Source organism: Phytophthora ramorum (assembly GCF_020800215.1).
Source record: "Phytophthora ramorum isolate Pr-102 chromosome Unknown Phyram_PR-102_s0015, whole genome shotgun sequence".
Taxonomy (NCBI): Eukaryota; Oomycota; class Peronosporomycetes; order Peronosporales; family Peronosporaceae; genus Phytophthora; species Phytophthora ramorum.
The window spans coordinates 407,438-434,048 of record NW_027150661.1 but is presented as its reverse complement, the minus strand read 5'-3'; the positions used below and the strand labels follow the sequence as shown (position 1 = coordinate 434,048).

General features: G+C 53.4%; 15 protein-coding genes across 15 annotated transcripts; 5 read left to right on the top strand and 10 right to left on the bottom strand.

Moving 5' to 3' along the window:
* Positions 1-116: 116 nt before the first annotated feature.
* KRP23_12462 (Exportin-5) lies at positions 117-3,770 on the top strand (the record flags this gene model as incomplete). The annotated part of the gene is made up of 1 exon (XM_067883084.1): positions 117-3,770. The coding sequence occupies one exon, from the start codon at positions 117-119 to the stop codon at positions 3,768-3,770; it is 3,654 nt and encodes a 1,217-aa protein (XP_067739370.1).
* A 263-nt stretch (positions 3,771-4,033) lies between these two features.
* Positions 4,034-5,308, bottom strand: KRP23_12461 (Glycoprotein-N-acetylgalactosamine 3-beta-galactosyltransferase 1; the record flags this gene model as incomplete). The annotated part of the gene is made up of 1 exon (XM_067883083.1): positions 4,034-5,308. One exon carries the CDS (start codon positions 5,306-5,308, stop codon positions 4,034-4,036), a length of 1,275 nt encoding a protein of 424 aa, XP_067739369.1.
* A 2,735-nt stretch (positions 5,309-8,043) lies between these two features.
* On the top strand, positions 8,044-8,493 carry KRP23_12460 (RxLR effector protein; the record flags this gene model as incomplete). The annotated part of the gene is made up of 1 exon (XM_067883081.1): positions 8,044-8,493. One exon carries the CDS (start codon positions 8,044-8,046, stop codon positions 8,491-8,493), a length of 450 nt encoding a protein of 149 aa, XP_067739368.1.
* Positions 8,494-8,683: 190 nt separating this feature from the next.
* Positions 8,684-9,787, top strand: KRP23_12459 (Glycoprotein-N-acetylgalactosamine 3-beta-galactosyltransferase 1; the record flags this gene model as incomplete). The annotated part of the gene is made up of 1 exon (XM_067883080.1): positions 8,684-9,787. One exon carries the CDS (start codon positions 8,684-8,686, stop codon positions 9,785-9,787), a length of 1,104 nt encoding a protein of 367 aa, XP_067739367.1.
* Positions 9,788-10,197: 410 nt separating this feature from the next.
* On the top strand, positions 10,198-11,187 carry KRP23_12458 (uncharacterized protein; the record flags this gene model as incomplete). Its single annotated transcript, XM_067883079.1, has 1 exon — positions 10,198-11,187. The coding sequence occupies one exon, from the start codon at positions 10,198-10,200 to the stop codon at positions 11,185-11,187; it is 990 nt and encodes a 329-aa protein (XP_067739366.1).
* Positions 11,188-11,336: 149 nt separating this feature from the next.
* KRP23_12457 (Glycoprotein-N-acetylgalactosamine 3-beta-galactosyltransferase 1) lies at positions 11,337-12,416 on the bottom strand (the record flags this gene model as incomplete). Its single annotated transcript, XM_067883078.1, has 1 exon — positions 11,337-12,416. One exon carries the CDS (start codon positions 12,414-12,416, stop codon positions 11,337-11,339), a length of 1,080 nt encoding a protein of 359 aa, XP_067739365.1.
* A 550-nt stretch (positions 12,417-12,966) lies between these two features.
* KRP23_12456 (GPN-loop GTPase 1) lies at positions 12,967-14,051 on the bottom strand (the record flags this gene model as incomplete). The annotated part of the gene is made up of 2 exons (XM_067883077.1): positions 12,967-13,600; positions 13,666-14,051. The coding sequence occupies 2 exons, from the start codon at positions 14,049-14,051 to the stop codon at positions 12,967-12,969; spliced, it is 1,020 nt and encodes a 339-aa protein (XP_067739364.1).
* Positions 14,052-14,292: 241 nt separating this feature from the next.
* KRP23_12455 (uncharacterized protein) lies at positions 14,293-15,273 on the bottom strand (the record flags this gene model as incomplete). The annotated part of the gene is made up of 1 exon (XM_067883076.1): positions 14,293-15,273. The coding sequence occupies one exon, from the start codon at positions 15,271-15,273 to the stop codon at positions 14,293-14,295; it is 981 nt and encodes a 326-aa protein (XP_067739363.1).
* Positions 15,274-15,683: 410 nt separating this feature from the next.
* Positions 15,684-16,787, bottom strand: KRP23_12454 (Glycoprotein-N-acetylgalactosamine 3-beta-galactosyltransferase 1; the record flags this gene model as incomplete). The annotated part of the gene is made up of 1 exon (XM_067883075.1): positions 15,684-16,787. The coding sequence occupies one exon, from the start codon at positions 16,785-16,787 to the stop codon at positions 15,684-15,686; it is 1,104 nt and encodes a 367-aa protein (XP_067739362.1).
* Positions 16,788-17,069: 282 nt separating this feature from the next.
* KRP23_12453 (uncharacterized protein) lies at positions 17,070-17,387 on the bottom strand (the record flags this gene model as incomplete). The annotated part of the gene is made up of 1 exon (XM_067895967.1): positions 17,070-17,387. One exon carries the CDS (start codon positions 17,385-17,387, stop codon positions 17,070-17,072), a length of 318 nt encoding a protein of 105 aa, XP_067739361.1.
* Positions 17,388-17,549: 162 nt separating this feature from the next.
* On the top strand, positions 17,550-18,035 carry KRP23_12452 (uncharacterized protein; the record flags this gene model as incomplete). The annotated part of the gene is made up of 2 exons (XM_067883074.1): positions 17,550-17,552; positions 17,619-18,035. The coding sequence occupies 2 exons, from the start codon at positions 17,550-17,552 to the stop codon at positions 18,033-18,035; spliced, it is 420 nt and encodes a 139-aa protein (XP_067739360.1).
* A 3,332-nt stretch (positions 18,036-21,367) lies between these two features.
* KRP23_12451 (uncharacterized protein) lies at positions 21,368-22,288 on the bottom strand (the record flags this gene model as incomplete). Its single annotated transcript, XM_067883073.1, has 1 exon — positions 21,368-22,288. The coding sequence occupies one exon, from the start codon at positions 22,286-22,288 to the stop codon at positions 21,368-21,370; it is 921 nt and encodes a 306-aa protein (XP_067739359.1).
* Positions 22,289-22,695: 407 nt separating this feature from the next.
* KRP23_12450 (Glycoprotein-N-acetylgalactosamine 3-beta-galactosyltransferase 1) lies at positions 22,696-23,799 on the bottom strand (the record flags this gene model as incomplete). Its single annotated transcript, XM_067883072.1, has 1 exon — positions 22,696-23,799. The coding sequence occupies one exon, from the start codon at positions 23,797-23,799 to the stop codon at positions 22,696-22,698; it is 1,104 nt and encodes a 367-aa protein (XP_067739358.1).
* Positions 23,800-23,989: 190 nt separating this feature from the next.
* Positions 23,990-24,430, bottom strand: KRP23_12449 (RxLR effector protein; the record flags this gene model as incomplete). The annotated part of the gene is made up of 1 exon (XM_067883070.1): positions 23,990-24,430. The coding sequence occupies one exon, from the start codon at positions 24,428-24,430 to the stop codon at positions 23,990-23,992; it is 441 nt and encodes a 146-aa protein (XP_067739357.1).
* A 935-nt stretch (positions 24,431-25,365) lies between these two features.
* Positions 25,366-26,403, bottom strand: KRP23_12448 (uncharacterized protein; the record flags this gene model as incomplete). The annotated part of the gene is made up of 1 exon (XM_067883069.1): positions 25,366-26,403. One exon carries the CDS (start codon positions 26,401-26,403, stop codon positions 25,366-25,368), a length of 1,038 nt encoding a protein of 345 aa, XP_067739356.1.
* Between the last annotated feature and the right edge of the window lie 208 nt (positions 26,404-26,611).

The following is a 26,611-nucleotide window of genomic DNA, read 5'->3' as shown; positions in this document are numbered from 1 at the left end:
TTGCCTCATTTTCCGGACACTTCAACGCCAATATCCTAAAATGTAGCCATGTCTATCTTAACTCCGATTCGAGAGGTATACAATCGCCAGTCATTCTTTAAATTGCCAGGTTCGAGATGGACCCGCAGCTGTACCAGCAGGTCTTGCTGGCCGTGCAGGTGAGCCACTCGTCGCTGGCGTCGGCGGCCGACCGACAGGCCGCCTACGCCTTCTGCGAGGACTTCAAGAGCCGTCCGGACTGCGCGCTGTACGCCGTGGCACTGTACCGGAACCCTGGCGGCGGCGACGCGCTGGAGCTGCACACGCGCCAGCACTTCGCTTTGCACGTTCTGGAGCACCACGTGCTCACACGCTGGGACTCGCAGCCCGTGGAGGAGCAGCAGAAGATGCGCGCGGAGCTCGTGCAGCTGCTGCTGATAGAGGACGACAGCGACGAGCCCGTGTTTGTGCGCGAGAAGAAGGTGGCGCTGGTGGCGTCCATAGCCAAGAGGCAGTTCCCGCAGCGGTGGCCGGAGCTGCTGCCGGAGTTGCTGCAAGTGTGGAGCAACGGGAGCAGCAGACAGGTGGAGCTCGTGCTCATGATCCTGCGGTCACTGGCCGAGGACTGTGTCAGTAGCTCGTTCAACACGTCCATTCCACCTGCCAGGAGGAAGGATATCCTGCAGGGACTCAATGTGTGCCTGCCGCAGCTGTTCCCAGTGGTGTACCAGGAGCTGGAGAAGCAGTACGCGCTCTACAGGTCGCAAACGGCGACTGCACAGCAGAAGAACAGGAGCCAGAGACTCATCCATGCGGCGCTGGATATGCTCAAGGAGTTTCTCGAGTGGATGCCGCTGGAACGACCTGTGGACCCAGCGACGAACTTCATTATGGTAGCCGTGCTGCTACTGGATGATAAGGAGTTCCGCGTGGCGGGAGCCGAGTGTCTCGAGGTGTACATGACGAGAGGATTTGGGAAAGAGAACAGGGCCATTATGCTGCAGAGCATCAGTCAGATTATTGAGAAGGTGGATACGCTGGACTTGATGACGCTCGAGCCGGAGCTGGAGGCGAACCTGGTTTTTCACAAGAAAGTGAACGACATGCTCGTGACGTGGGGCACCTGTCAGCTAGATATGCTGCTGCTGGATGGAGCTGGCGAACAGGAGATGGCGCTGCTTCGTGTGATTCTCAAGAATTTGTGCAGGCTGTTTGCTCACCCGAGCTTGATCCTGACGGAGGCGCAGATTATTTTGTGGCTTACAGTGCTGAAGAACAAGGCGATCTTGAAGCAAGGAGAAGGTTACCTGGCAGATATTCTGAACCAGTTGCGACAGGTCTCGTTTAACAAGTACTTCAAGCTGGGATCGCCGGAGCGTGATGAACCTGGAAATCAAGCGGCTGCTTGCGAATGCAGCAAAGAAGAGTTTGATGACCACAACGAGTACATCGCGTACTATGGAAACTTTCGGGGACGTTTGTACGCGTTGATCCGTGTGTTGGTGCAGCTGAACCCCACGAGCGTCCTGCAGTCATTGCACGAGCGCCTGGCGTTCGTGCTCGCACAGTATCCTGCAGGAACGGACCATCTAAGCGCTGATCGCGGCTTTTGTACCGACCTCAGTACAGCCTATCTGTGCCATGAAGGTATTTCATCTCTCATAGATTGCATTGTGAAGCAGCTTCCCGCGAATGCGATGCAAAACCCAGCAAACCACCAGGCACTACAGACGATTCTGCAAGCGATTTTGTCGTTTGATACGCCCGACCCTCTTCTTAAATTCCGCCAACTTCTCGTACTGGCATCGTTCGCGAAGTACTATGTTCTCGATGGTAGCACGCTTACGGCAGTATTTGAAATGTTATTCGCGAACATCGATTTTGTCATGCCTGGCGAGGATGTGCACGGCAAAATGAGCAGCGGTACAATCAATGTTCGGCGACGGGCACTGTCATCCCTAGTCTCTATCTGCCAGGCGATCCCAGCACACATTTTACCAGTGCTACCAGTGCTCTGTACGAAGGCGCAGGAACTGTTCGCTGCTGATCGTGTCACTGACACGGAAGGTGTGATGCTCTACGAGATGCTGGTACTCGTATCGAACTCAATGGAGAACAAGGAAGAGCGTGTGCAGTTCGTGCAACAGATCGTGCAAGATCCGCTTGCTCAGTGGACGTCTCCAGAGATGACTGCGCTTGTCAATTCTCCTCAGAGTCTTGTTACTGCTATTGAAGCGGCTGCCAACGATGAGAAGTCGAAAAAACTACTTGGAATGATCATTAAGACCCTGACTACACTGTACGGCATTGCTAAGCGCGCTGGGGTGACTTATTCGCCCAAGACGACAGAAGACACGGGAGCATTTGAGGCAGCTTGGCCGCATCTGCTTCCAAACTTGCTGGCGCTTGTTCGTTCACTTCATGGTCTACAAGAACCAGCGGTGAAAGAAGCGATTCTAAAAACGTCCACTGCGTGCTGGTTGCTGAGCGTCTCGGTGGACGAAGTTGCTCAGCTACTTGGAGGAAAGAATCAGCTCGAAGAAGAGGAAGTAGCGAAGTTGCCCGCTGCCTCGAAGTGGTCGAAGTGGCACAAGAACGTTCGTGATATTTCGTACCATTTGATGGGCGTTGCTGTGGGCCAGGTGAGTTTCTACAAGAATCCCCAGGTGGCGTCAGTGCTGCAGAATAGTATGCTTAGCAATGTGGACTTGATGGAGCATCGCCACCTTAAGGGTGCTCTGGCCTACGTGTACCTGCCTTTCTTGAAGAACTGTCCGAGGGAGCTGTATCCATCTCTACTGGATCCAGTGCTTGCTACGTTGTTCGGTCACTTTGCGCAGCGCGCGACCTCGATTTTCCAGCGCCAGACTTCCGGGGAGAAGCCAACCCAGACGCCATGGAGCGCGCTGGTTGTAGGTATCGAAGACGCGAAGCAGGAAATTGCCAGAGAAAAAATGGTGACGGAGCTAACGCGCCAAGTCATTGACTTCATCGAGTATGCTATCGACCCCAAGACTGTCGTAGGTACCGACACGGACAACCCCAAGCACGTGACCAGCCCAGAGGACGCCGTCTTGCGGGACTACATTCTGACGCAATCGCCTTCGCTGCCGTTTGCTGTCGGCGCGATTTTGGCTCAGGTGATTTGCTGGAAGGACACGCTAAGCTGCCGTAAGGCGGTGCTACTCGGCGACAAACTCGTGAACGTGCTGCATGCAGACACAAAGTATCACGCTCTTCTCGGTCGGGACCTCTTCTCCGCAGCGCTTCAGGGTATCTTGCGTGAGCATGTGGGCCACGTGAAGGAAGACGGTCTCAAGTGGGAGATTATCAACCTTACGCGTAATATGTATTGCAGACTTACGCTCGGCTTGGCTCCCGTTGAAGAGTGCAAGGGAATCGATCCGTGCAACCAGCCGCTCCGTCCCGCGTCGTCGCTCTGTGCAGCCCCGCGTGATATCCTGCTATCTCTTCCGGACGTCACGCTTGGACAGGTGGATGCGCTAGACACGCTTTTGCGCGAAAAACACAGCATGAAGACACAGAAGAACGCGTTCAAGGAGCTGTTGGAGATGCCTATACTGGCAATCCGACGTGAGCAAGCGCTGGCTTCAGGCTCAGCGTCGCCTTTGGCAGGATTTCTGGGAACGAACTCGAGCGCTTCGGTGAAGAAGATTCTTGACCTCCCGGAGCAGTTGGTGATCCCCAGCAAGGAGTTCGAGGCCCAGACCAAGTGGCAGCAAGCGCAGAACCCGAATCTGAACACGCAGTCTCTTTTCGGAGCCCAGTGACAAGAAGCAGCTTAACAGCAAGCACACATTGCTCGTATGGGAGCCGAACGTGATCTAATCCTACGATAGAAGACAACAAACTATAGCGCTTACCGCGCAACTCGTAGTCACAACTAATATAGCAAACAGCTGCAATCATTCTTCTTCGACAAAAGTATCCGGTAAATACCACAAAGGGGAGACAACCCCAAATGGTAAAAGCCTGACTCCTTGCGATCTAGTTTTTCTTCTTCTAATAGAGTACGCGCTATTGGAGCAAGATATTACCTCCCTGCGTTCGCGCCGCCTTCTGCTTGACCTGGCGACTCTATCACTAGTGGTGCCTCTACAGGTACCTGAACGGATTTCTTCTGGGGAACGTCTTGATACACCATGACGTTGTCGCCGAGTGCGAGGTTGTACTTCTCGTTGAAGGCAGCAACATCAGGCACGTCATCTCCAGCTCGACAAAGGTAAAATATCCGCTCAAGATGGTACATGAGCGGTGGGCTGATGTAGTGGAAGGCCACACTATCGGGTGCTGCACCTTCCTGTTTCCATCGCACGCCGCCGATGTGATAATGGTACTGAACATACCAATAATCCGCTCGGTTCGGGTTGGTGAAGAACACCCCCTTCGGCTTATCCGCATGCCAGCGTTCACGACCCTGGTGGTCCCGTGTATCCCACGGGAACACGTCGTGCCACATCATGCAGAACGAGATGGACGCGTCGTCCGGCAGCATCTCACTGTGTCTGTCCGAGAGGCACGTCCAGTCGGGCAAGATGCTCACGATCTTGTCCATATACAGTCGGTTCATGACATACCCGGGTCCTCCAGAGTTAAACACCCACCTATCCCACCTCGACCTCCAAATGGCTTCCAGCGAGTCGTCCACGATGTAGTAGCTCACCAAGTCCTGCGTCAAATTGAACCGGTGTCCCATCTGCATCGGCTCTCGCTGGTAGGCCTGCAGAATCTCGGGTCGTCTCAGATATTGCCTCAAGTTCTCCATAACAACATACGCGTCGTCGTCGGCCTTGTAGAACCAGTCAAAGTCGTGGCGGAAGTGCTCATGCACGTAGCGCAGCGTCGCCTTGTGCTTCTGCCACAGATGGTTGTGGTCTGCGATGACGTCCATCTGGACAACGTCGTAGCTCTTTTCCTTGGCTGATCCTGCTCCCACCACAATAGTGTCGCTCGTGTTGCTGAAGAACATGAGCTTATCGCAGCGCTGGCCCCACGTCTCGGCCACCGCCTGCGCGCGCGTCTTGTGGTGCACCGAAATGGTGTTTACGAAGCAGAAAATCCGCGGATACACGCCATTTGCCTCGGATGTTTGCACTGGCGCGGGTTCCGGCGTCACCTGCACCAGATTCAATGCGAAATTCGATCGATCGATGTCCCGAGCGCACAAGTCAGCCTTGGACAGGCCAGAGACGGGGTCCGGCGGAGGCAGCAGCTCAGAGCTCGCGGAGGCTACGGACAGAAGCGTTGAAAGCTGCAAAAATGCCAGCAGAAGTGCAAGATGCAGGAGCATACGTGGGCAGAGTTGCATCACCGGAAATGGTCGGTGGCGCTCGGAAGAGAGCGTAATGGCGAGGCGTTTTCTGCTGCTCGAGACTTGCGTGGCCAGCGTTGTCAATTTGTGGCGAATCAGAACCGAGCTATTTTTGGCCGTTAGAGCGGGCGTTTCTAGAGCATGGATACAGACGTTTATATGACATGGGTACAGAAGACGATATAAGAGCATCTTCTTACCGCCGAAAATCGGTGTTTGTAGGCTCTACTGCTCGAACAGCTAGTGAGGTTAACAAGATTTTTAAGTGGGCCAGTTAAGTAGTTGTTATTAACAACTAGCGACGCAATGACATCGAGAAACGGATTTTTCGCCATTTAAACTCTGCAATTGGAGACGGTAGAGAACTGTAGTTTCTGGAGCTATTCAACGTGTTTGGACTTTTCGCGTACTTTTACAACGGCAGACCATAACTTTTTTGTAACCCTTTACCAAAAGCATGCTCCGAGCAAATATGAAGTTTGTAACAGTCAAACTAACTCTACACCTTTTCAACTTCAAAATGGCAAAAAGCAAATTCAATACCACGTCATAAGGTAAAATCAATTTGACAAAGATAATAAAACTGATATTATAATACAACGGATATGAAAGGATATTTCCAGATGCAGTATTTTTAAGGTACAGTTCTTGTTCGCGATGGCTGCAATTTCTGCGCAACAGCTACAGACAACGACGGTGAAACTCGACCCCCCATCAACATCTGTTTTCCATACATCTGTAGAAAGGTCATAAAGACAAAAAAACTCGACCCCTTTTACGATCTCAGCTGCCATTGGCCAAAACTAAAAATGCAACCGGAAAAGTAAATATTGCACAAAACTAATACCAACTGACACATCACTGGAAGATTGAAAAGCGCATGTATTTTTTTAAGTATCTACACCATCACTTCCGGGTCCTTCGGGATCGCCTTTTCAAAGCTTCTCACAACACACTCAGCAGATATGTCCTCCCATGCTCGAATAGTTCGCAATACCGCTGCAATACGCTTTTCCTTGGCGGTTCTAGTCGTAGAAACCTTGTCTCGTAGCCACTCAGCACTCAGCTTCTTCTTGAGTGGCCCCATAACCCCCACGTCTAGGGGCTGACTCACAGAGGTGCTGTTAGCAGGAACAGGGCACACAATGGCTGACGTCTCCTCCGCCACGATGTTTTGCCCTGCTTCGGACACGTGAGAGTCGAAATTGTCCAGCATCAGGACGGAGGGGGCGTCAATCTCATACTTTAGCAAGCACATAACGTACATTTGCCACACCGTGGCGTCCATCCAGCCACTTTCTTGGAAGGTGTACACGTGGCCAGCAGGATACGTGGGCAGCTCATCCGTCTCGACGGTACCGCCTGGCATCCCCCGAAGTATAAAAAGAATTGGCAGTTTTTCCCCTGAAATATGAATAAAATTAGCTTTTACAAAATAAAAACTTGACCATAAACCCAAACCTACCATCGGCTCTAATAGTAAGAACAGCAGTGAGTCTACCGGAGTTTTTCTGGATGTGCTTCACTTTAGCAGAGCCACGACGCCCCTTCAGGGCCCAAATCTTGTGAGGAGGCGTGTCAAAGTAAACTGCAGTTTCGTCGACGTTATAAATCGCAGATTTAGGGTAGTGGCCATACTCTTCCCAGAACCCAATGGCAAATTTTACGTGGACTTCTTGGAGTACCCCCTCATCCTTTTTGGTATATTGTGGTTTCTGAACAGAAAAACCATGACTACAACAAACATTAAACAAATATTTAAACAATCAATATTGATTAAAGTAAAACAAAAATTAAAAACGCTTACCGAGCTGCAAAACGCTGACACATGCGCATCAGTGCGCTTAATGCTTTCTCAGGGGATGCCTTGTCCGCTAAATAAGTATCCAGCCAAGCTCGCTGCTCCAGCTTTATGTACTCTATCATGCCTCCGGTACACAAATACTTATAAAAACGTTAGAATCGGTTAAAACAAGCAATAAGCAAATGATATTACCTCTTCCTCGCGGCGTACGTCCTTCATGAAGGTGACCAAGCCGTGTCCAAATGTGATCTTGCTTTTAGCTCCCTGTCCCTTCGTAGTTCTGCTCGTCTGGGCCCCGTTGAACTTGTACAGCACCGTTGCCTTTTTCCTCCACCCCTTCAGAGTACCCAATGGAATATTGAGCGCTCGGGCGGTGGGCTTACACCCCTCCACTGCAATCCGGTCAAGCGCTTCCCGCCTCTGCTTGACGGTGTAGTGATTCTGCCGACGAGGGGCTTTCATCGTTTAGTGAATGCAACAATGGCAGGAAAGTTTGGTTTGGCACCAGCATGGCGTGCTGTCCAGCAAAGTTAAAGATCGCACTTATTGGCTAAAATTAATAAAATGTCACTTTTCTTTTATACTTGAGTTTAACCTTAGACTGTAGGGGGGTCGAGTTTTTGTGGGGGGTCGAGTTTCACCGTCGTTGTCTGTACACGCAACACTCTAGGTTAGGAGGGTAACACATGGTAATCTATAGTAGATGCATACTCTGCATCATTACAGAGAGTACCGCCGTCGCATCGCGCTCCTATCATGAGATTATCTTGGGCTCTGAAGGACCACCATTGTCCATAGTCAGAAAATGAGTTTACGGACCAGCAGGATTACGGTCACACGGGGACTCCACTCCAAACATTCTCAGTCGGCATTGTGCTCCGCTGAAAGCACTCGGTCAAAAGTCAAGACTGGTTGCACCCACTCCACCATGCGTGCCTTCATCGCCTTGCTCGTAGCCGTTGTCATCCTCGTCGCCAGCGCCAGCGCTGTCTCGGGGCTCAACATCAACCTGCAAGCCACCCAGAATTTGGCCAACGCTCCTACGGACACACACTCCAATGGTGCGCGAATGCTCCGAGCGGATGTCACAACGGGCGAGTCAATCGACGAAGAGAGAGGCATCGCAGATATCGCAAAGAAGTTAGGCACGAAGGCGAAGAGTTTTATGAAAGACCGGTACGATTGGCTGTACGTGTATTGGAAATCATCCGCCATGAACCAGGACGAGACTGCGAAGCTCTTCCTCAAGAAGAACATCCATCCTGACAAGTTGAGGAAATGGCTGGGAGCAGACAAACCGAGCGACCGGCTAGTTAACCCCGAACAGGACCTCTTCTTCAAGTACAATATACTGTGGAACAGCGTGCACAAGAAGTAGTGAGGACAGCAACTATTAACGGCACTTTTGTACGGATCGTGTGTCAATATACTTTTTTCCGGACGCACACCATTTCGTCGCCATGAACGCTCGCAGCAGGGATCGCCTCCTTACGTCCGGCCCCTCACAGTCTCCAAATCACCGTCTAACACCGAGTTCCATGAATTTCTCGGAGCGGCGAAGTCCAATCATGCCGGTTGTGCTCCTACTAGCTGCTCTACTACTCACGGTCGTCTCCGCTTCGACGGGTTCTTTGTTGTCCAAGGAGGAGCTGTGCGCACTGGATCGTGAAAACTCCCGGTCAGTGCTCGATATGCTGGAAGTCGCCCCAGAACCGGCGCCTTCCCACAACGAAAACACCCAAGGCGTCTATCCTCGCATCCTGTGTTTTGCGGTTAGCTACTCGGCCCAGCACCAGACTCGCGTTCGAGCTGTGGCGGAAACGTGGGGGCAACGTTGTGACAAGCTCCTTTTCTTCAGCAACGTGAGCGACACCATCGTCGTGGCAGCCGACACTCCGGCTGAACGCAGCTACGAGGTTGTGCAGCTCGATATCATCGCAGACCACGCTCATCTGTGGCTGCGCACGAGAGCTGCGCTGAAGTACCTGCACACACACTTCCGCCACGACTACGACTGGTTTTACAAGTGCGACGACGACACCTACTTGATCGTGGAAAACCTGCGCAGCTACTTGAAAAGACCCGAGATAATGCAGCGCTACAATCGAGAGCCGATGCACTTGGGACACCGGTTTAGTATGCCGAATCATACGTTCAACTACTACATCAAGAATGAGACGCTGAAGTCGCTTTGGCATTCGCGTTGGGATCACCTGGTGTACAACTCGGGGGGAGCAGGCTACGTGATGAATAGACTCTATCTGGACAAGATCGTGGAGTCTCTGTCCGATTGGACGTGTCTTCCGGAGGAAGAGAGCGGGACGATGCCGGAGGATGCAGGCGTGTCATTCTGTATGATGTGGAGCGATGTTTACCCTTGGGACACTCGAGATCATCTCGGCCGCGAGCGTTGGCATGCCTTCAACCCCGGCGACGTCTTTAAAACCTGGACGGATCCTAATGATTGGTACGTGCAGTACCACTCAAGAGTGGGCGGTGTGCGTTCTCAGTTCGAGAGTGCTGCGCCTGACAGCGTGGCTTTTCACTACATTAAACCGCCGTTGATGTATCACCTCGAGCGCACTCTCTACTGGTGCCGTACCGATGGCGACCTAGCAACCTTCAATCAGAAGTTTGGGCTTGCAATAGGAGACAAGGTGATGGTTGCCTAAGCGGTGCTGTCGCGAAGAGACCAGAAACTCTTGAATAGAAACGACTGGTTCTGATCGACGTCTTCGCACTAGCTGTAGCAGGTACTGGGTTGACTCGAAGCCACTCCTTTCAACGCGGTGGATGCTTGTCGACAATAACAACGTTACAAAAGTGATAGTGATCGACCGTGGTTGGGTTCCTGAAGGGAGTTGATGGTGGAAAGGTTGACCATGCCTTGATAGCATGAGTCTCTTTCACGTATCCCCCCCCCTCGCGGGTTGCACCGCTGTGTTATCGCCACCTCCAGGGTCTTCTGATCGCTCACTTTCGGATTTCCCGTCTCCTCCTCAAGTGCCTTCAAGCCTTCGCAGCGTTGAGTTCCAACGCACGCTTCTCTCTTCCGACACCCAAGAACACTGCTTCCAGCACCATGACGACTCGACTCGCTCTCGCAATCTCCGCTCTCATCTTCATCAACGGCGGCGCTCTCGCTCAAGGACCCCGTGGGCCTATCCGCATGGGCCCCATGGCGCGTGGTCGTGAACAGTTCGGCGCTGGCAACGGCTTTGGTGGAGGGGTCAACGGAGGCGGCAGCGGGTTTGGTGGAGGCCAGGGAGGCTTCGGTGGAGGCCAGGGAGGCTTCAATGGCGGTGCCGCAGGTGGTGGTGCTGGTGTGGGAGGTGTCGGCCAGTTTGGTGGTGCGGCAGGTGCCGGCGGCTTGAGCCAGTTCGGCAACGGCGCTGGCGGGTTGGGACAAGCGGGCGGTGGCTTCGGAGCCGGCAACCAATTGGGGTTCGGAGCGGGCCGCAATGGCGCTGCATTTGGTCGAGGCGGCACAACCGTGAACGGATTCATGGGCGGTGCTGGTGCCGGTGGTGTCGGCGTCAGTGCTTCGACAGCGGGAATGGGAGGCGTCCCTGGCGTGGGTGCCGGCAACGTCGGTCTTGGCAATGGAGGGCCGGTGACCCCCGCACCGACGACGCCGGGCGGTGGACCAACTTCTGGCAATGGTAACGGAGTGGCTGGTGGGAATGGAGGTGCACCTGGCGCGGCTGCAGGTGTTGGCGCCGGAGCAGGTGTCGGTGGTTTTGCTGGTGGCCTTGGCGGAGCAAACGGAATCGGAGGTGCTGGCGCATTCGGTCGCGGCCAGCTTGGAGGCCTGGGCGGCGCAGGCGGTCAGCTCGGAGGTGGACTGGGCGGTCAGTTTGGTGGTGGACGCTTTGGTGGTCTCAGCGGTGCAAGCGGGTTCGGCGGTGCTGCTGGCCTTGGTGGATTTGGTGGTCTTGGCGGCCTTGGCGGCATGAACGGCGGTGCTGTTGGTGCTGGGGGAGTTGGTGCGCAGGGCAGATTTGGCTTGTCTGGTCAGTCTGGTGGTGTGGCGGATCGAGGGGCCACTGGAGCAGGTGACGATGATCAGTAGAGGTGAAGTAGTTGCTGTTGACCAATTCAAAGAAACATTTGAAGAAAAGTAAAAACATTACACCAATTGCTGCAACCAAGCTTACCAATAAAAAAATTCTTTCGAGTAGTTTGGAAAATCTTTTCGAGGATAATCTTAGATATAGAACGCTAATTTACCTGAACTTTGTCTCCCAAAGCGAGTCCAAACTTCCGGTTGAAAGCACCCAGGTCGTCACCTACAGCTCGACACAGGTACAGACTACGCTCAAGATGGTACATCAGCGTGGGTGAGATGTAATGGATAGCGATACTATCGGGTGCGGCGCTGTCAAACCCTGATTTCCAGCCGCCAACATGCGCGTGATAGCGAAATAACCAGCTATCAGTGTTATTCTGTTTCACGAACGAGTGTCTAGGACCAAGAGCATGCCATCGTTCGCGGCCGAGATGATCACGCGTATTCCACGGATACACTCCTTCCCAAGCCAGGCAAAACGAAATGGCCAGATCGTCGGGTACAGTTGCGCCATCACTGTCAGATAGGCAAGTCCACTCTGGTATGTTCTTGACAAGCCTTTCGACGTACAGGTTGTTCATCACATACCCGGGGCCACCCGAGTTGTAGATGAGGTGTTCGTTTTGGGACGTCCACAATGACCTTAGCGTCTCGTTCTTGATGTAAGCCTTAAGCGCACTTTCCGGTAAGTTGAAACGATGGCCCATTTGTATTGGTTCACGCATGAAAACCTGCATGACTTCCGGTCTCCGTAGGTATTTCCGCAGGTTTTCCATGATCACGTACGCATCGTCGTCGGCCTTGTAGATCCAGTCATAGTCATGGCGATAATGCTTATGCACGTATTGCAACGTAGCCTTATGCTTCTGCCACAGGTGATCGTGATCGGCTGGCACGTCCAGTGGAATCACGTCGTAGCTGTGCTCTTGGTCTGTTCCAACCCCAATCGTAATCGTGTCACTCATGTTGCTGAAGAAAAGCAATTTATCACAGCGTTGCCCCCACGTCTCGGCCACGGCTTGTGCTCGGGTCTTGTGGTGTACCGAAATGGTGTTGACGAAGCAGAGAATGCGTGGGTAGATCATTGGTGAACTCAACTCGTGAGACGGAGCTGGTTCGGGCGTGACCTCGATCAGGTTCAAAAAGCTGAGCGAGTCTTCCACATCTAACGCGCACAAATCGGCTTTCGAGGGACTCGATAATGCATGATCTGGAGGTCGCTCTGCATCCATGGAGGCACTCGCTTGAACTACTGGGCGTCGCTCTGCAACCAGGGAGGCACTCGCTGCAACTATGAGGGATAGCAGGAGGACCAGAGTCTTGAAGTGGCCGGATAAAAAAGGTCTGGTGAATAGACGGGATTTGCCCATGATGTCGGCTGCGACGACTGCTTCTCGGACAGGACGTTGGAGAATGCGTTGTGATCAGCCCGCGACTGGTACTGGGCAACTAATAGGGATAGGACATTGCGTACGGGTTTTTTTGTCGTAAGCTTAGAGTTTCAGAAGTAACGGGTGTTGCCGTGGCTAGCAATCGTCACTAACTGTTGTACCCTATGGAGCGCATGAGAGCGCATGAGTGCATGAGCACATGCGTATTGAAACCGATGGGGGTTGATCGATGGTGAGGGTCTTTGGCGCCTTTTCCGCGTCAACGATAGACAAATCGTTGTGCGGCCCTTCTCATATAACGACACGTAGCTGCATCGTTCGAAGTGCAGCCATATACAAAAGGTAGAGCAATGGACAGGAACATCCGGGAAGTCATGCATGTTTGGTGAAGTTACAGATCGGTGCGCTCGCCGGCGACGTTGGGCTCCGCTGAGCCGGTGGACTGGTCCTCGTCGCGGTCAGCTGAGATTTCCATGTCCTGCATGACGTTGCTGAGCGTGGCTTCTTCCTGCTCGTGCTTCTTCTTCTGCTGCGACTTGATGCGCTCCAGCAGGTCGGGAAGGTACTCCCTCTCGTACTGCTTGGCGGCCTCGTCGACGGCGGCGAAGAACTCGGGCATGCCCTCCCCCGTGGCCGCAGAGACGCCCACGGATGTGAGGTTGTTGTAGAACTCCTCCAGCACGAGGCTGAGCGAGCGCGAGAGGCTGCCCATGTAACTGTCGTCCTGCACCTCATCCAGTGCCGTCTGGAAGCTCTCGAAGTCCGTCATCCACTCGGTGGCGAAGTCATGGCGCAGCACGTCGATCTTGTTGAACACGACCACGAACGGCAGCTTGAGCTTGTACAGGATACTGCAGGCGTACAGCATGTTGGACATGAACGTGTTGGGGCTGGCCGAGCGCGGTGTGTCCACCACGTACACGATCACGGACGGGAATGTGGACGCCAGCGACTCGGTGATGATCTGGCCCGACGCCGACCACGTGAAGGCCTCGATCTGTCCGGGCGTGTCCACAATAGCATAGCTAGCAGCATAAATCCCCATAATTAGTGTCTACTTCCTAGCCAACAGCCTACTAATTGCACGTACTCGAGGTCTCCGCTGCGCTTGCCCAAGAGGTCGATCACCTGGTCGAAGCGAGTGGCGAAGAGGTTGAGCGACGTCATGATGGCGCCGTTCGGACCCAGTCCGTACTCGGTCATGACTTGCTTGTAGTCCACCGTGTCGCGGATATCCACGTTGGCTGTGTACCCAGTCTTGCGCACCGCCGGGTCCAGGTTGATAACGTAGTTGCGCAGTCCGGCGTCCACGCCGTAAGCCGCTAGTCGCTGCATAAGCGTGGTCTTGCCGCTGCCGGCCATGCCGATGACCAGAACCGTCACGGGCTTCGGGTAGAGCGTGGGCAGACTCGGGTCGGACGCCGCGGCGGCGTACGCATCGGCGGGAGGAGCGCCGGAAGATGCCGGAGTCGCCATTGCTGGTTGTGAAGTGACGTACAGCACATGGCTGTGAAAACGCACTTAACCGGGCACATACTAAGCGTACTTCAAGACGTCATCTGGAACCAATTCAGAATACACCACTAATTTGCTGTCTGCAGAAGTTGCTGCAGGCCACGAGCCTATTATCGATATCATGTTGAAAACGAAGGCAAAGCGTTGAGAGTGCCATCGATTATTTTCGCAGACGCTTCAAATGGTAGAACGAGAAATATATCTACAGACCGTCATTGTCGGATACTTGGCCCGCCGCAACACCAGCCTGACCAGCCAAGCCAAATCTGCCTTGCGCACCAATTCCCCCAGCACCAACAGCACCGCCGTTCATGCCGCCAAGGCCGCCAAGACCACCAAATCCACCAAGGCCAGCAGCACCGCCGAACCCGCTTGCACCGCTGAGACCACCAAAGCGTCCACCACCAAACTGACCGCCCAGTCCACCTCCGAGCTGACCGCCTGCGCCGCCCAGGCCTCCAAGCTGGCCGCGACCGAATGCGCCAGCACCTCCGATTCCGTTTGCTCCGCCAAGGCCACCAGCAAAACCACCGACACCTGCTCCGGCGCCAACACCTGCAGCCGCGCCAGGTGCACCTCCATTCCCACCAGCCACTCCGTTACCATTGCCAGAAGTTGGTCCACCGCCCGGCGTCGTCGGTGCGGGGGTCACCGGCCCTCCATTGCCAAGACCGACGTTGCCGGCACCCACGCCAGGGACGCCTCCCATTCCCGCTGTCGAAGCACTGACGCCGACACCACCGGCACCAGCACCGCCCATGAATCCGTTCACGGTTGTGCCGCCTCGACCAAATGCAGCGCCATTGCGGCCCGCTCCGAACCCCAATTGGTTGCCGGCTCCGAAGCCACCGCCCGCTTGTCCCAACCCGCCAGCGCCGTTGCCGAACTGGCTTAAGCCGCCGGCACCTGCCGCACCACCAAACTGGCCGACACCTCCCACACCAGCACCACCACCTGCGGCACCGCCATTGAAGCCTCCCTGGCCTCCACCGAAGCCTCCCTGGCCTCCACCAAACCCGCTGCCGCCTCCGTTGACCCCTCCACCAAAGCCGTTGCCAGCGCCGAACTGTTCACGACCACGCGCCATGGGGCCCATGCGGATAGGCCCACGGGGTCCTTGAGCGAGAGCGCCGCCATTGATGAAGATGAGAGCGGAGATTGCGAGAGCGAGTCGAGTCGTCATGGTGCTGGAAGCAGTGTTCCTGGGTGTCGGAAGAGAGAAGCGTGCGTTGGAACTCAACGCTGCGAAGGCTTGAAGGCACTTGAGGAGGAGACGGGAAATCCGAAAGTGAGCGATCAGAAGACCCTGGAGGTGGCGATAACACAGCGGTGCAACCCGCGAGGGGGGGGGATACGTGAAAGAGACTAATGCTGTCAAGGCATGGTCAACCTTTCCACCATCAACTCCCTTCAGGAACCCAACCACGGTCGATCACTATCACTTTTGTAACGTTGTTATTGTCGACAAGCATCCACCGCGTTGAAAGGAGTGGCTTCGAGTCAACCCAGTACCTGCTACAGCTAGTGCGAAGACGTCGATCAGAACCAGTCGTTTCTATTCAAGAGTTTCTGGTCTCTTCGCGACAGCACCGCTTAGGCAACCATCACCTTGTCTCCTATTGCAAGCCCAAACTTCTGATTGAAGGTTGCTAGGTCGCCATCGGTACGGCACCAGTAGAGAGTGCGCTCGAGGTGATACATCAACGGCGGTTTAATGTAGTGAAAAGCCACGCTGTCAGGCGCAGCACTCTCGAACTGAGAACGCACACCGCCCACTCTTGAGTGGTACTGCACGTACCAATCATTAGGATCCGTCCAGGTTTTAAAGACGTCGCCGGGGTTGAAGGCATGCCAACGCTCGCGGCCGAGATGATCTCGAGTGTCCCAAGGGTAAACATCGCTCCACATCATACAGAATGACACGCCTGCATCCTCCGGCATCGTCCCGCTCTCTTCCTCCGGAAGACACGTCCAATCGGACAGAGACTCCACGATCTTGTCCAGATAGAGTCTATTCATCACGTAGCCTGCTCCCCCCGAGTTGTACACCAGGTGATCCCAACGCGAATGCCAAAGCGACTTCAGCGTCTCATTCTTGATGTAGTAGTTGAACGTATGATTCGGCATACTAAACCGGTGTCCCAAGTGCATCGGCTCTCGATTGTAGCGCTGCATTATCTCGGGTCTTTTCAAGTAGCTGCGCAGGTTTTCCACGATCAAGTAGGTGTCGTCGTCGCACTTGTAAAACCAGTCGTAGTCGTGGCGGAAGTGTGTGTGCAGGTACTTCAGCGCAGCTCTCGTGCGCAGCCACAGATGAGCGTGGTCTGCGATGATATCGAGCTGCACAACTTCGTAGCTGCGTTCAGCCGGAGTGTCGGCTGCCACGACGATGGTGTCGCTCACGTTGCTGAAGAAAAGGAGCTTGTCACAACGTTGCCCCCACGTTTCCGCCACAGCTCGAACGCGAGTCTGGTGCTGGGCCGAGTAGCTAACCGCAAAACACAGGATGCGAGGATAGACGCCTTGGGTGTTTTCGTTGTGGGAAGGCGCCGGTTCTGGGGTGACTTCCAGCATATCGAGCACTGACCGGGAGTTTTCACGATCCAGTGCGCACAGCTCCTCCTTGGACAACAAAGAACCCGTCGAAGCGGAGACGACCGTGAGTAGTAGAGCAGCTAGTAGGAGCACAACCGGCATGATTGGACTTCGCCGCTCCGAGAAATTCATGGAACTCGGTGTTAGACGGTGATTTGGAGACTGTGAGGGGCCGGACGTAAGGAGGCGATCCCTGCTGCGAGCGTTCATGGCGACGAAATGGAGTGCGTCCGGAAAAAGTATATTGGTACGTGGTCTGCAAAGCGTTCAACGTTATCCTCGCTACTTCATGAGCACGCTGTCCCATAGACTTTGTATTTTAAGAAAAGTTCTCGTTCGGGGCCATCACCCGCCTTGGCGATTCCCAGCCATTTCCTCAACTTGTCAGGATGGATGTTCTTCTTGAGGAAGAGCTGCGCAGGATGATCTCAACTTCACGTACAGCCAATGGTACTGGTCTTTCATAAAACCCTTCGCCTTCGTGCCGAACTTCTTTGCGATATCTGCGATGCCTCTCTCTTCGTCGATTGACTCGCCCGTTGTGGCATCCGTTCGGAGCATTCGCGCACCATTGGAGTGTGTGTCCGTAGGAGCGTTGGCCAAATTCTGGGTGGCTTGCAGGTTGATGTTGAGCCCCGAGACAGCGCTGGCGCTGGCGACGAGGATGACAACGGCTACGAGCAAGGCGATGAAGGCACGCATGGTGGAGTGGGCGCAACCAGTCTTGACTGTTGACCGAGTGCTTTCAGCGGAGCACAATGCCGACTGAGAATGTTTGAAGAGGATCACCGTGAACGATCTATTGGCCACAAAGCTGTGGGAGTCGATAGCGACCGTAATCCAGGGGCTGCTGCTTTTTGCTGAATGGTACGCTTTGGTCTCTTGGATCGTGGTGGCTACTTCTGATTTGGTGCTTGTTCAATTTGCTCACAGAAAGTAGAGAATGAGATATTGGAGCAGGAAAGCCACCTTCGGTTGCGAGAAGTGGCCACCATAAAGAAGATGCACCTTACAGCTGCACGAACTATCGATAAACTCAAAGAAGACGCAAGTAAAGAGGAGCACGAATGGAGGGACCATACACACAAGATCATCGAAGACCTACGCCACGACAACCAGCATCTACAAAAACTGCATGAGCTTACGCAGGTAAATGCGCAGTCCTCAATGCATCCTTCTGAGCTCGGAATGGGCAGTAAGGTGCCTCACCTGGAACTGGTCGCGGAGGTGACTTCGGCTACGGAAACCGTGGATGGAGTTGGACGCTTCGGTGGTGGAGATCGCGGCAGTGGCCGAGGAGAATCAGGTCCCGGTGTTGGTTCGGTCATGGCTCTGGATACGATACTATGAATGGAGCGACCGCGGTTAGCGCTGACGACCCGGATCTCCAAAAACAAACCCCCTCATTGTTTGAATATGGCAACAGGTGAACTACTTTCGCGTTTTTCGCTGAGGTCTATTTCAAGTACACTGTAGTACATCAGACCTCGAGGAGGCTTAGACGACCTTAATCGCGGGTTGCTAGTAGCATCTCCTACACGCCAAAGTTATGCCGGTCCTTTACGCGTTGGTTATGTGGATGCACGTTATCGTGATGCTTAGCGCTTGATCGCTGCTGTGCGCTATTTTTCCACAAGATTTTGATTTCCCACTCCAAGTTGTTTTGGGGCCACCATCAAGAAACTTGTAAGCTAGGAAGCCAGTGTTGACGCTCCAAACGAAAGTTGGTTCGTGCTGCCTTAAACGCACGCTCAAGTAACGCCATTCGAGGTTTGTCCGACCCGGATGCAATGATTTTTGCACTTCTTCCTTTTCACCGTGAGAATCGCAACTCACCATTTTGGTATTGGTGCACCACAACCAACAATACGATGGTGAATATCAAGAGTTGTCGGATTACTTCAACAAGCCCTACACTGTGCAGTCGAGACACCCACAACTTCCGCTGGTCAACGTTGCATCACAGATACGAGCAGGAAAAAAGACCTAGTTGCCGATTGAGTTCTGGACAGCGCTGCCCAAGCACGAGTTGGATAACGTTGACAGTGATCACCATAATTAAACAGGTTTGTCAACAAGGAGCTCGACTCGAGCTGTCAATTGCCGAATACTTTGAAATAGTAAATTAAACTAGGCGACCTTGACAGCAGCTTGATACCGATTGCAATTTGGATTCTCGAAAAAAAATCAGGCGAACGCCTGCAAAATAAACGAGAAATTCACTCGGAGATGGTACAAACATTTTACTACTCATTAATTAACAGTAAGTGCTGTTTGTAAACGTGTTAGTGTGTTTGTGCTTCCTACAATTCTAAACAACAGCTACACTGTAGTCATTTACTGGTGATGCGATGAGGAAGGCAGCTTGACAATTGGGAAACGAAGGAGGAATGCGGAGCTGAATTGAGATGAGTGGTGGTGTGCATGGGCTCTTGCCAGCCTGTTATTGGTTGGACGAAGCAGCCGAGGGCAAGTGCCAACGAGAACCGCCTAACTCCACAGACGTATTGACCAGATTTGCACTACACTAATAAACAGTTTGTAAACAGTAGTGTTAGCAGTACAGTTAGCGTCTGCGAGCACTACTCGGAGATCTAAGCAATTAGTTCGAAGTAGTACGAAGTACGTTCGTCCTCATGCCTGCTCCATGAAACCCTTGCAAGTTTTAAAGATATAGACTCCTGAACCCTTTTTACATTTTCATTCATGCCCTGGATCCCTAAGTTCGCAGCAATATTCTATTTAGGCTAAAAGCATGACTTTGTCTCCAAGGGCAAGTCCATAAGCCTGATTGAATGCAGTGACATCCGGCACGTCGTCTCCAGTTCGACACAAATAAAGGCTGCGCTCGATATGATACATCAACGTTGGTGAGATGTAATGGAAAGCAACACTATCCGGTGCCGCACTTTCAAATTGAGACTGTACACCTCCGATTGTCCTGTGGTATTTCACATACCAATCGTCCGGGTCATCCCAAGTTCTGAAAATATTATGCGGGCTGTAGGCATGCCAGCGCTCGCGACCGCGATGATCACGCGTATTCCAAGGGTAAACACCGTACCACATCATGCAGAAAGATATAGCTAAATCGTCGGGCACAGTTGCGCTGTCGGGATCGGATAGGCAAGTCCACTCGGGTATACTTTTCACAAACTTGTCCAGATACAACCAGTTCATGATGTACCCTGGGCCCCCTGAATTGTACACCAACTTTTCCCAGCGCGAATGCCAGAGTGACAGGAGTGTATCATTTTTTATGTAAGTCTTAAGCGCACTTTCCGGTAAGTTGAAACGATGGCCCATTTGTATTGGTTCACGCATGAAAACCTGCATGACTTCCGGTCTCCGTAGGTATTTCCGCAAGTTTTCCATGATCACGTACGCATCGTCGTCGGCCTTGTAGATCCAGTCATAGTCATGGCGATAATGCTTATGCACGTATTGCAACGTAGCCTTATGCTTCTGCCACAGGTGATCGTGATCGGCTGGCACGTCCAGTGGAATCACGTCGTAGCTGCGCTCTTGGTCTGTTCCAACCCCAATCGTAATCGTGTCACTCATGTTGCTGAAGAAAAGCAATTTATCACAGCGCTGTCCCCACGTCTCGGCCACGGCTTGTGCTCGGGTCTTGTGGTGTACCGAAATGGTGTTGACGAAGCAGAGAATGCGTGGGTAGATCATTGGTGAACTCAACTCGTGAGACGGAGCTGGTTCGGGTGTGACCTCGATGAGATCCAATGCATCACGCGAGCCTTTGATATCGAGCGCGCACAAGCCGGCTTTTGAAGTGGCTGGTAATGGTGAGCTCTTTGTTGAAAAATTCGCGGATGTGCACGCTATAATGGCGAGGAATAGTAGGAAAAGCCGGGCATGGTGAGGACTGACGCTCATGACTTCTGCTGTGACGACTACTTCTTGGACCGAGTTTTGGAGAGTGCGTTGAATCCGAGCGTGAAAACCCCAGCGTGACTTCCACGCGAACATACATGCTCTCTATTTACAATTACTGTTCGCACTTAAAGTTCAGTTCAAGGGAACCATGCCATGGAGTGGCATTTGTACGCGGCTTATAGGTAGCTTCAAGCCTGGCAGCCACGGTCTTGTCGTCCAAGTTCCTTGGATATCAGTCGCACATAATTTCTTTAAAGTCCAGAATGCCTTGCGCACTAGCCTCAAGTGATTTAAAATGTTCGCTTACGTAGCAAGTTGTATTTCCTAGCATGTGATAGATTGCATGCTCGTGCTATTGTTGGGTGGGGGACTTGCTGTCTACAACTATTTTTCAAGCTCACGAAAGTCAATGAGTGAGCATTTCAAGTTTATACAAGTCGCTGTTAATTGTCCCAAGTTGGCCAACGATGAAGAAAAAATGTGTTGCCATTATTGTATCGAAAGGACATGAGGCTAAGGGCTTGTTTCGTTGCAACTAAATTATGTTCCTGAATACATTATCAGCTTCCAACCCAACTGAACGTTGTATACGACGTATGAGGCTACGTAGCCTCCAGACTGGCATTTTCAGAGTTAATCATTCGAAACAGCAACTACATATTCAAAGCAAAGACTGTAGCAACAAACAAAACTCACAGCTCTACAACCCGTACAGCAACCTCAGAGCTTCAAGTTATTACTGTGATAATACAACTAAAGGACCGAACCAAAAACTCAGTATGAGTGTCCTACAGATCATCGCCACCTACGCCCGTGCTGGCTTGACCCGCCACGCCCAATCTGCCCTGCGCACCAAATCCACCAGCACCACCAAGGCCAGCAGCACCGCCGAACCCGCCTGCACCGCTGAGACCACCAAAGCGTCCACCACCAAACTGACCGCCCAGTCCACCTCCGAGCTGACCGCCTGCGCCGCCCAGGCCTCCAAGCTGGCCGCGACCGAATGCACCGGCACCTCCGATTCCGTTTGCTCCACCAAGGCCACCAGCAAAACCACCGACACCTGCTCCGGCGCCAACACCTGCAGCCGCGCCAGGTGCACCTCCATTCCCACCAGCCACTCCGTTACCATTGCCAGAAGTTGGTCCACCGCCCGGCGTCGTCGGTGCGGGGGTCACCGGTCCTCCATTGCCAAGACCGACGTTGCCGGCACCCACGCCAGGGACGCCTCCCATTCCCGCTGTCGAAGCACTGACGCCGACACCACCGGCACCAGCACCGCCCATGAATCCGTTCACGGTTGTGCCGCCTCGACCAAATGCAGCGCCATTGCGGCCCGCTCCGAACCCCAATTGGTTGCCGGCTCCGAAGCCACCGCCCGCTTGTCCCAACCCGCCAGCGCCGTTGCCGAACTGGCTCAAGCCGCCGGCACCTGCCGCACCACCAAACTGGCCGACACCTCCCACACCAGCACCACCACCTGCGGCACCGCCATTGAAGCCTCCCTGGCCTCCACCGAAGCCTCCCTGGCCTCCACCAAACCCGCTGCCGCCTCCGTTGACCCCTCCACCAAAGCCGTTGCCAGCGCCGAACTGTTCACGACCACGCGCCATGGGGCCCATGCGGATAGGCCCACGGGGTCCTTGAGCGAGAGCGCCGCCGTTGATGAAGATGAGAGCGGAGATTGCGAGAGCGAGTCGAGTCGTCATGGTGCTGGAAGCAGTGTTCTTGGGTGTCGGAAGAGAGAAGCGTGCGTTGGAACTCAACGCTGCGAAGGCTTGAAGGCACTTGAGGAGGAGACGGGAAATCCGAAAGTGAGCGATCAGAAGACCCTGGAGGTGGCGATAACACTGCGGTGCAACCCGCGAGGGGGGATAAGTGAAAGAGACTAATGCTATCAAGGCATGGTCAACCTTTCCACCATCAACTCCCTTCAGGAACCCAACCACGGTCGATCACTATCACTTTTGTAACGTTGTTATTGTCGACAAGCATCCACCGCGTTGAAAGGAGTGGCTTCGAGTCAACCCAGTACCTGCTACAGCTAGTGCGAAGACGTCGATCAGAACCAGTCGTTTCTATTCAAGAGTTTCTGGTCTCTTCGCGACAGCACCGCTTAGGCAACCATCACCTTGTCTCCTATTGCAAGCCCAAACTTCTGATTGAAGGTTGCTAGGTCGCCATCGGTACGGCACCAGTAGAGAGTGCGCTCGAGGTGATACATCAACGGCGGTTTAATGTAGTGAAAAGCCACGCTGTCAGGCGCAGCACTCTCGAACTGAGAACGCACACCGCCCACTCTTGAGTGGTACTGCACGTACCAATCATTAGGATCCGTCCAGGTTTTAAAGACGTCGCCGGGGTTGAAGGCATGCCAACGCTCGCGGCCGAGATGATCTCGAGTGTCCCAAGGGTAAACATCGCTCCACATCATACAGAAAGACACGCCTGCATCCTCCGGCATCGTCCCGCTCTCTTCCTCCGGAAGACACGTCCAATCGGACAGAGACTCCACGATCTTGTCCAGATAGAGTCTATTCATCACGTAGCCTGCTCCCCCCGAGTTGTACACCAGGTGATCCCAACGCGAATGCCAAAGCGACTTCAACGTCTCATTCTTGATGTAGTAGTTGAACGTATGATTCGGCATATTAAACCGGTGTCCCAAGTGCATCGGCTCTCGATTGTAGCGCTGCATTATCTCGGGTCTTTTCAAGTAGCTGCGCAGGTTTTCCACGATCAAGTAGGTGTCGTCGTCGCACTTGTAAAACCAGTCGTAGTCGTGGCGGAAGTGTGTGTGCAGGTACTTCAGCGCAGCTCTCGTGCGCAGCCACAGATGAGCGTGGTCTGCGATGATATCGAGCTGCACAACCTCGTAGCTGCGTTCAGCCGGAGTGTCGGCTGCCACGACGATGGTGTCGCTCACGTTGCTGAAGAAAAGGAGCTTGTCACAACGTTGCCCCCACGTTTCCGCCACAGCTCGAACGCGAGTCTGGTGCTGGGCCGAGTAGCTAACCGCAAAACACAGGATGCGAGGATAGACGCCTTGGGTGTTTTCGTTGTGGGAAGGCGCCGGTTCTGGGGTGACTTCCAGCATATCGAGCACTGACCGGGAGTTCTTACGATCCAGTGCGCACAGCTCCTCCTTGGACAACAAAGAACCCGTCGAAGCGGAGACGACCGTGAGTAGTAGAGCAGCTAGTAGGAGCACAACCGGCATGATTGGACTTCGCCGCTCCGAGAAATTCATGGAACTCGGTGTTAGACGGTGATTTGGAGACTGTGAGGGGCCGGACGTAAGGAGGCGATCCCTGCTGCGAGCGTTCATGGCGATGAAATGGAGTGCGTCCGGAAAAAAGTATATTGACACACGATCCGTACAAAAGTGCCGTTAATAGTTGCTGTCCTCACTACTTCCTGTGCACGCTGTCCCATAGACTTTTGTATTTTAAGAAAAGTTCTAGTTCGGGGCCATCACCCGCCTTGTCGGCCCCCAGCCATTTCTTCACCTTGTCAGGATGGATGTTCTTCTTGAGGAAGAGCTTCGCAGTCTCGTCCTGGTTCTGGGCGGCTGATTTCCAATACACGTACAGCCAATGGTACTGGTCTTTCATAAAACTCTTCGCCTTCGTGCCTAACTTCTTTGCGATATCTGCGATGCCTCTCTCTTCGTCGATTGACTCGCCTGTTGTGGCATCCGCTCGGAGCATTCGCGCACCAATGGAGTGTGTGTCCATAGCAGCGTTGGCCACATTTTGAGAAGCTTGCAGGTTGATGTTGAGCCCCGAGACAGCGCTGGCGCTGGCGACGAGGATGACAACGGCTGCGAGCAAGACGAAGAAAGCACGCATGGTGAAGTGGGCGCAAACCCACGAGTCTTGACTGTTGACCGAGTGCTTTCAGCGGAGCACAATGCCGAATGAAACTCTTTGTGGTGGAGGAGGCTCATCAAACGCGTTTGCACTTGCTGGCGTGGCCGTAATCCAGCTGGGCTTCAGCTGCTGGGAAGAGAATATTGCCACAAAATGAGAAACGGACGTCACCTCGCTGCAAATCTCAAAAATCGGAGATGCCGATAAGAAATCTACACCAAGCCTCACCTCAACCCCCCCCCTTGGGAGCGCGATGACAGAACCCTAAGCCGAGCAGTGTGGCTATGCTTGGTACTGGGTTTAAACCCGCGTGCTACGCACACGGATCATAAACCGCAGGCGTTGTTTTGGCTTGCCAAGCAAGTTGGCGTTCACCCCCTCCTAACATTGTTGGTAGAGAAAAGGCAACAAATAGGCCACATACAAAACGAAGTGAATTCACCCTGTGTCAATAGTCACTCTCCAGCTGCTGGTCCATAAACTCATTTTCTGACTAAGGACAATGGTGGTCCTTCAGAGCCCAAGATAATCTCATGATAGGAGCGCGATGCGACGGCGGTACTCTCTGTAATGATGCAGAGTATGCATCTACTATAGATTACCATGTGTTACCCTCCTAACCTAGAGTGTTGCGTGTATTCACATCGCCTCGGATTCGTTGGGCAAGTGGAGGAGCCTGATTAAAATAGGCAGCGGCTTCAGGCATTAATGAAGGGCATTAATTAAGGGCACGCGACCGAGGGAGAGACAGTGTACACGTTCGACGCCAGCACCGTATCTCATGAGGGACACCAGCAATGGACGGCACCACCCTATCGCTCCCGATGAAAGATAACGTGCTGTTCATTGCCTACGCGCTTAAATATTTTAGTGTACACAAGACAGAGGCAGCCCAACTGATTAGAAGCGCACTATCAGCTGGGTATGAGCGAGAGCGTAGTAATACCGCGAATCGGCTCGTTTAGACTGGCGTTGAGCGCAATGCTGGCCACAGCTGCAGAGCAACAACTTGTAATCAGCAGCACGAGGAGCGGGACGATAAGGAAAATTGCAACCGCGAGGGCAAGTCCGAAAACTGCAAGCTTCCAGGTCGGGGTCGGTAGATCGCGTCTGTCGTCTGAGAGAATTGCGCGTGGCTGCGGCGGCTGGGTACCACGTATTGGACGATTATTGGAGTCGAAAAACTCGCTAAGAGTTTCGTTATCCCTCGAGTCGAAGAAGTCATCGGAATCCATAACGAGATAGTTGGCAACGGGTCGGGAGGTCACCGTCGGCAATCCGTGGCAACTCATGCCTTTCCATCTTGTAGCACATCTCAACGGGGTCCATCGAGCAACGTCGAACCATACTGTGGTAACCACAGCTATAAATCCCTGCGTGACCAGCACGACAACCAGCGTATGGGTAATGATCGTGGTCTTTGCTGCCTTACTCACCGCAAAGTCTTCACTGTCATAGACCCAGTCGAACTTATACCGATGATGATACGCGCGCACAGTCACCACGTCTATTGAAAACACCGCCACGGACAGTAAACACACCACGTAAATCACAGTCGCTCTCAAGATGCGCTTGGCCACGAGCTTGGCTCTCAACCGAAACGGGATGCCTCGCGTGAAGCAGTCGAGACATCCGTTTGGTGCTGTATCGTTGCAGAATGCCGAGCAATTGATGGCTGCGTCGAAACCACAGAGCACCGACACGAGGAACGTTACCACCACGAAGTCTTGTACGATCCCTAGCAGTACTCCATACACCCGGGTAGCCGTCGAGTCTTCGTCAGGTGTCATCGATGCCTTTACTAGATCGCCGAGGTTACTCAATCGGTACGCCGAAAAGAAGATGAGCTCCGCAAGATAGATGAAGAGCCAACTGACCCATGCATGTCTGCTTATCCGTGTGTTGATCTGGATGTTGGCGGTTTGCAGCGTCCATAGCGGCCCGGACCTCATGCCTGTCGGAGAAGTACAAATGTGCATCGCGCGAGTCTGGCTGGGGGCACTTTATTCGATAGATCTCACGCGCGCTACATGCGAAAGAGATACTGAAGGGAATCAGTCATACAGACAGGCAAAAACGCAAACTTACGGCGAGTGAACTAGCAGTCCAGCACAAGTGAACTGATCTAACCAGAAACGACCGGTGTCAATACGAAAACGT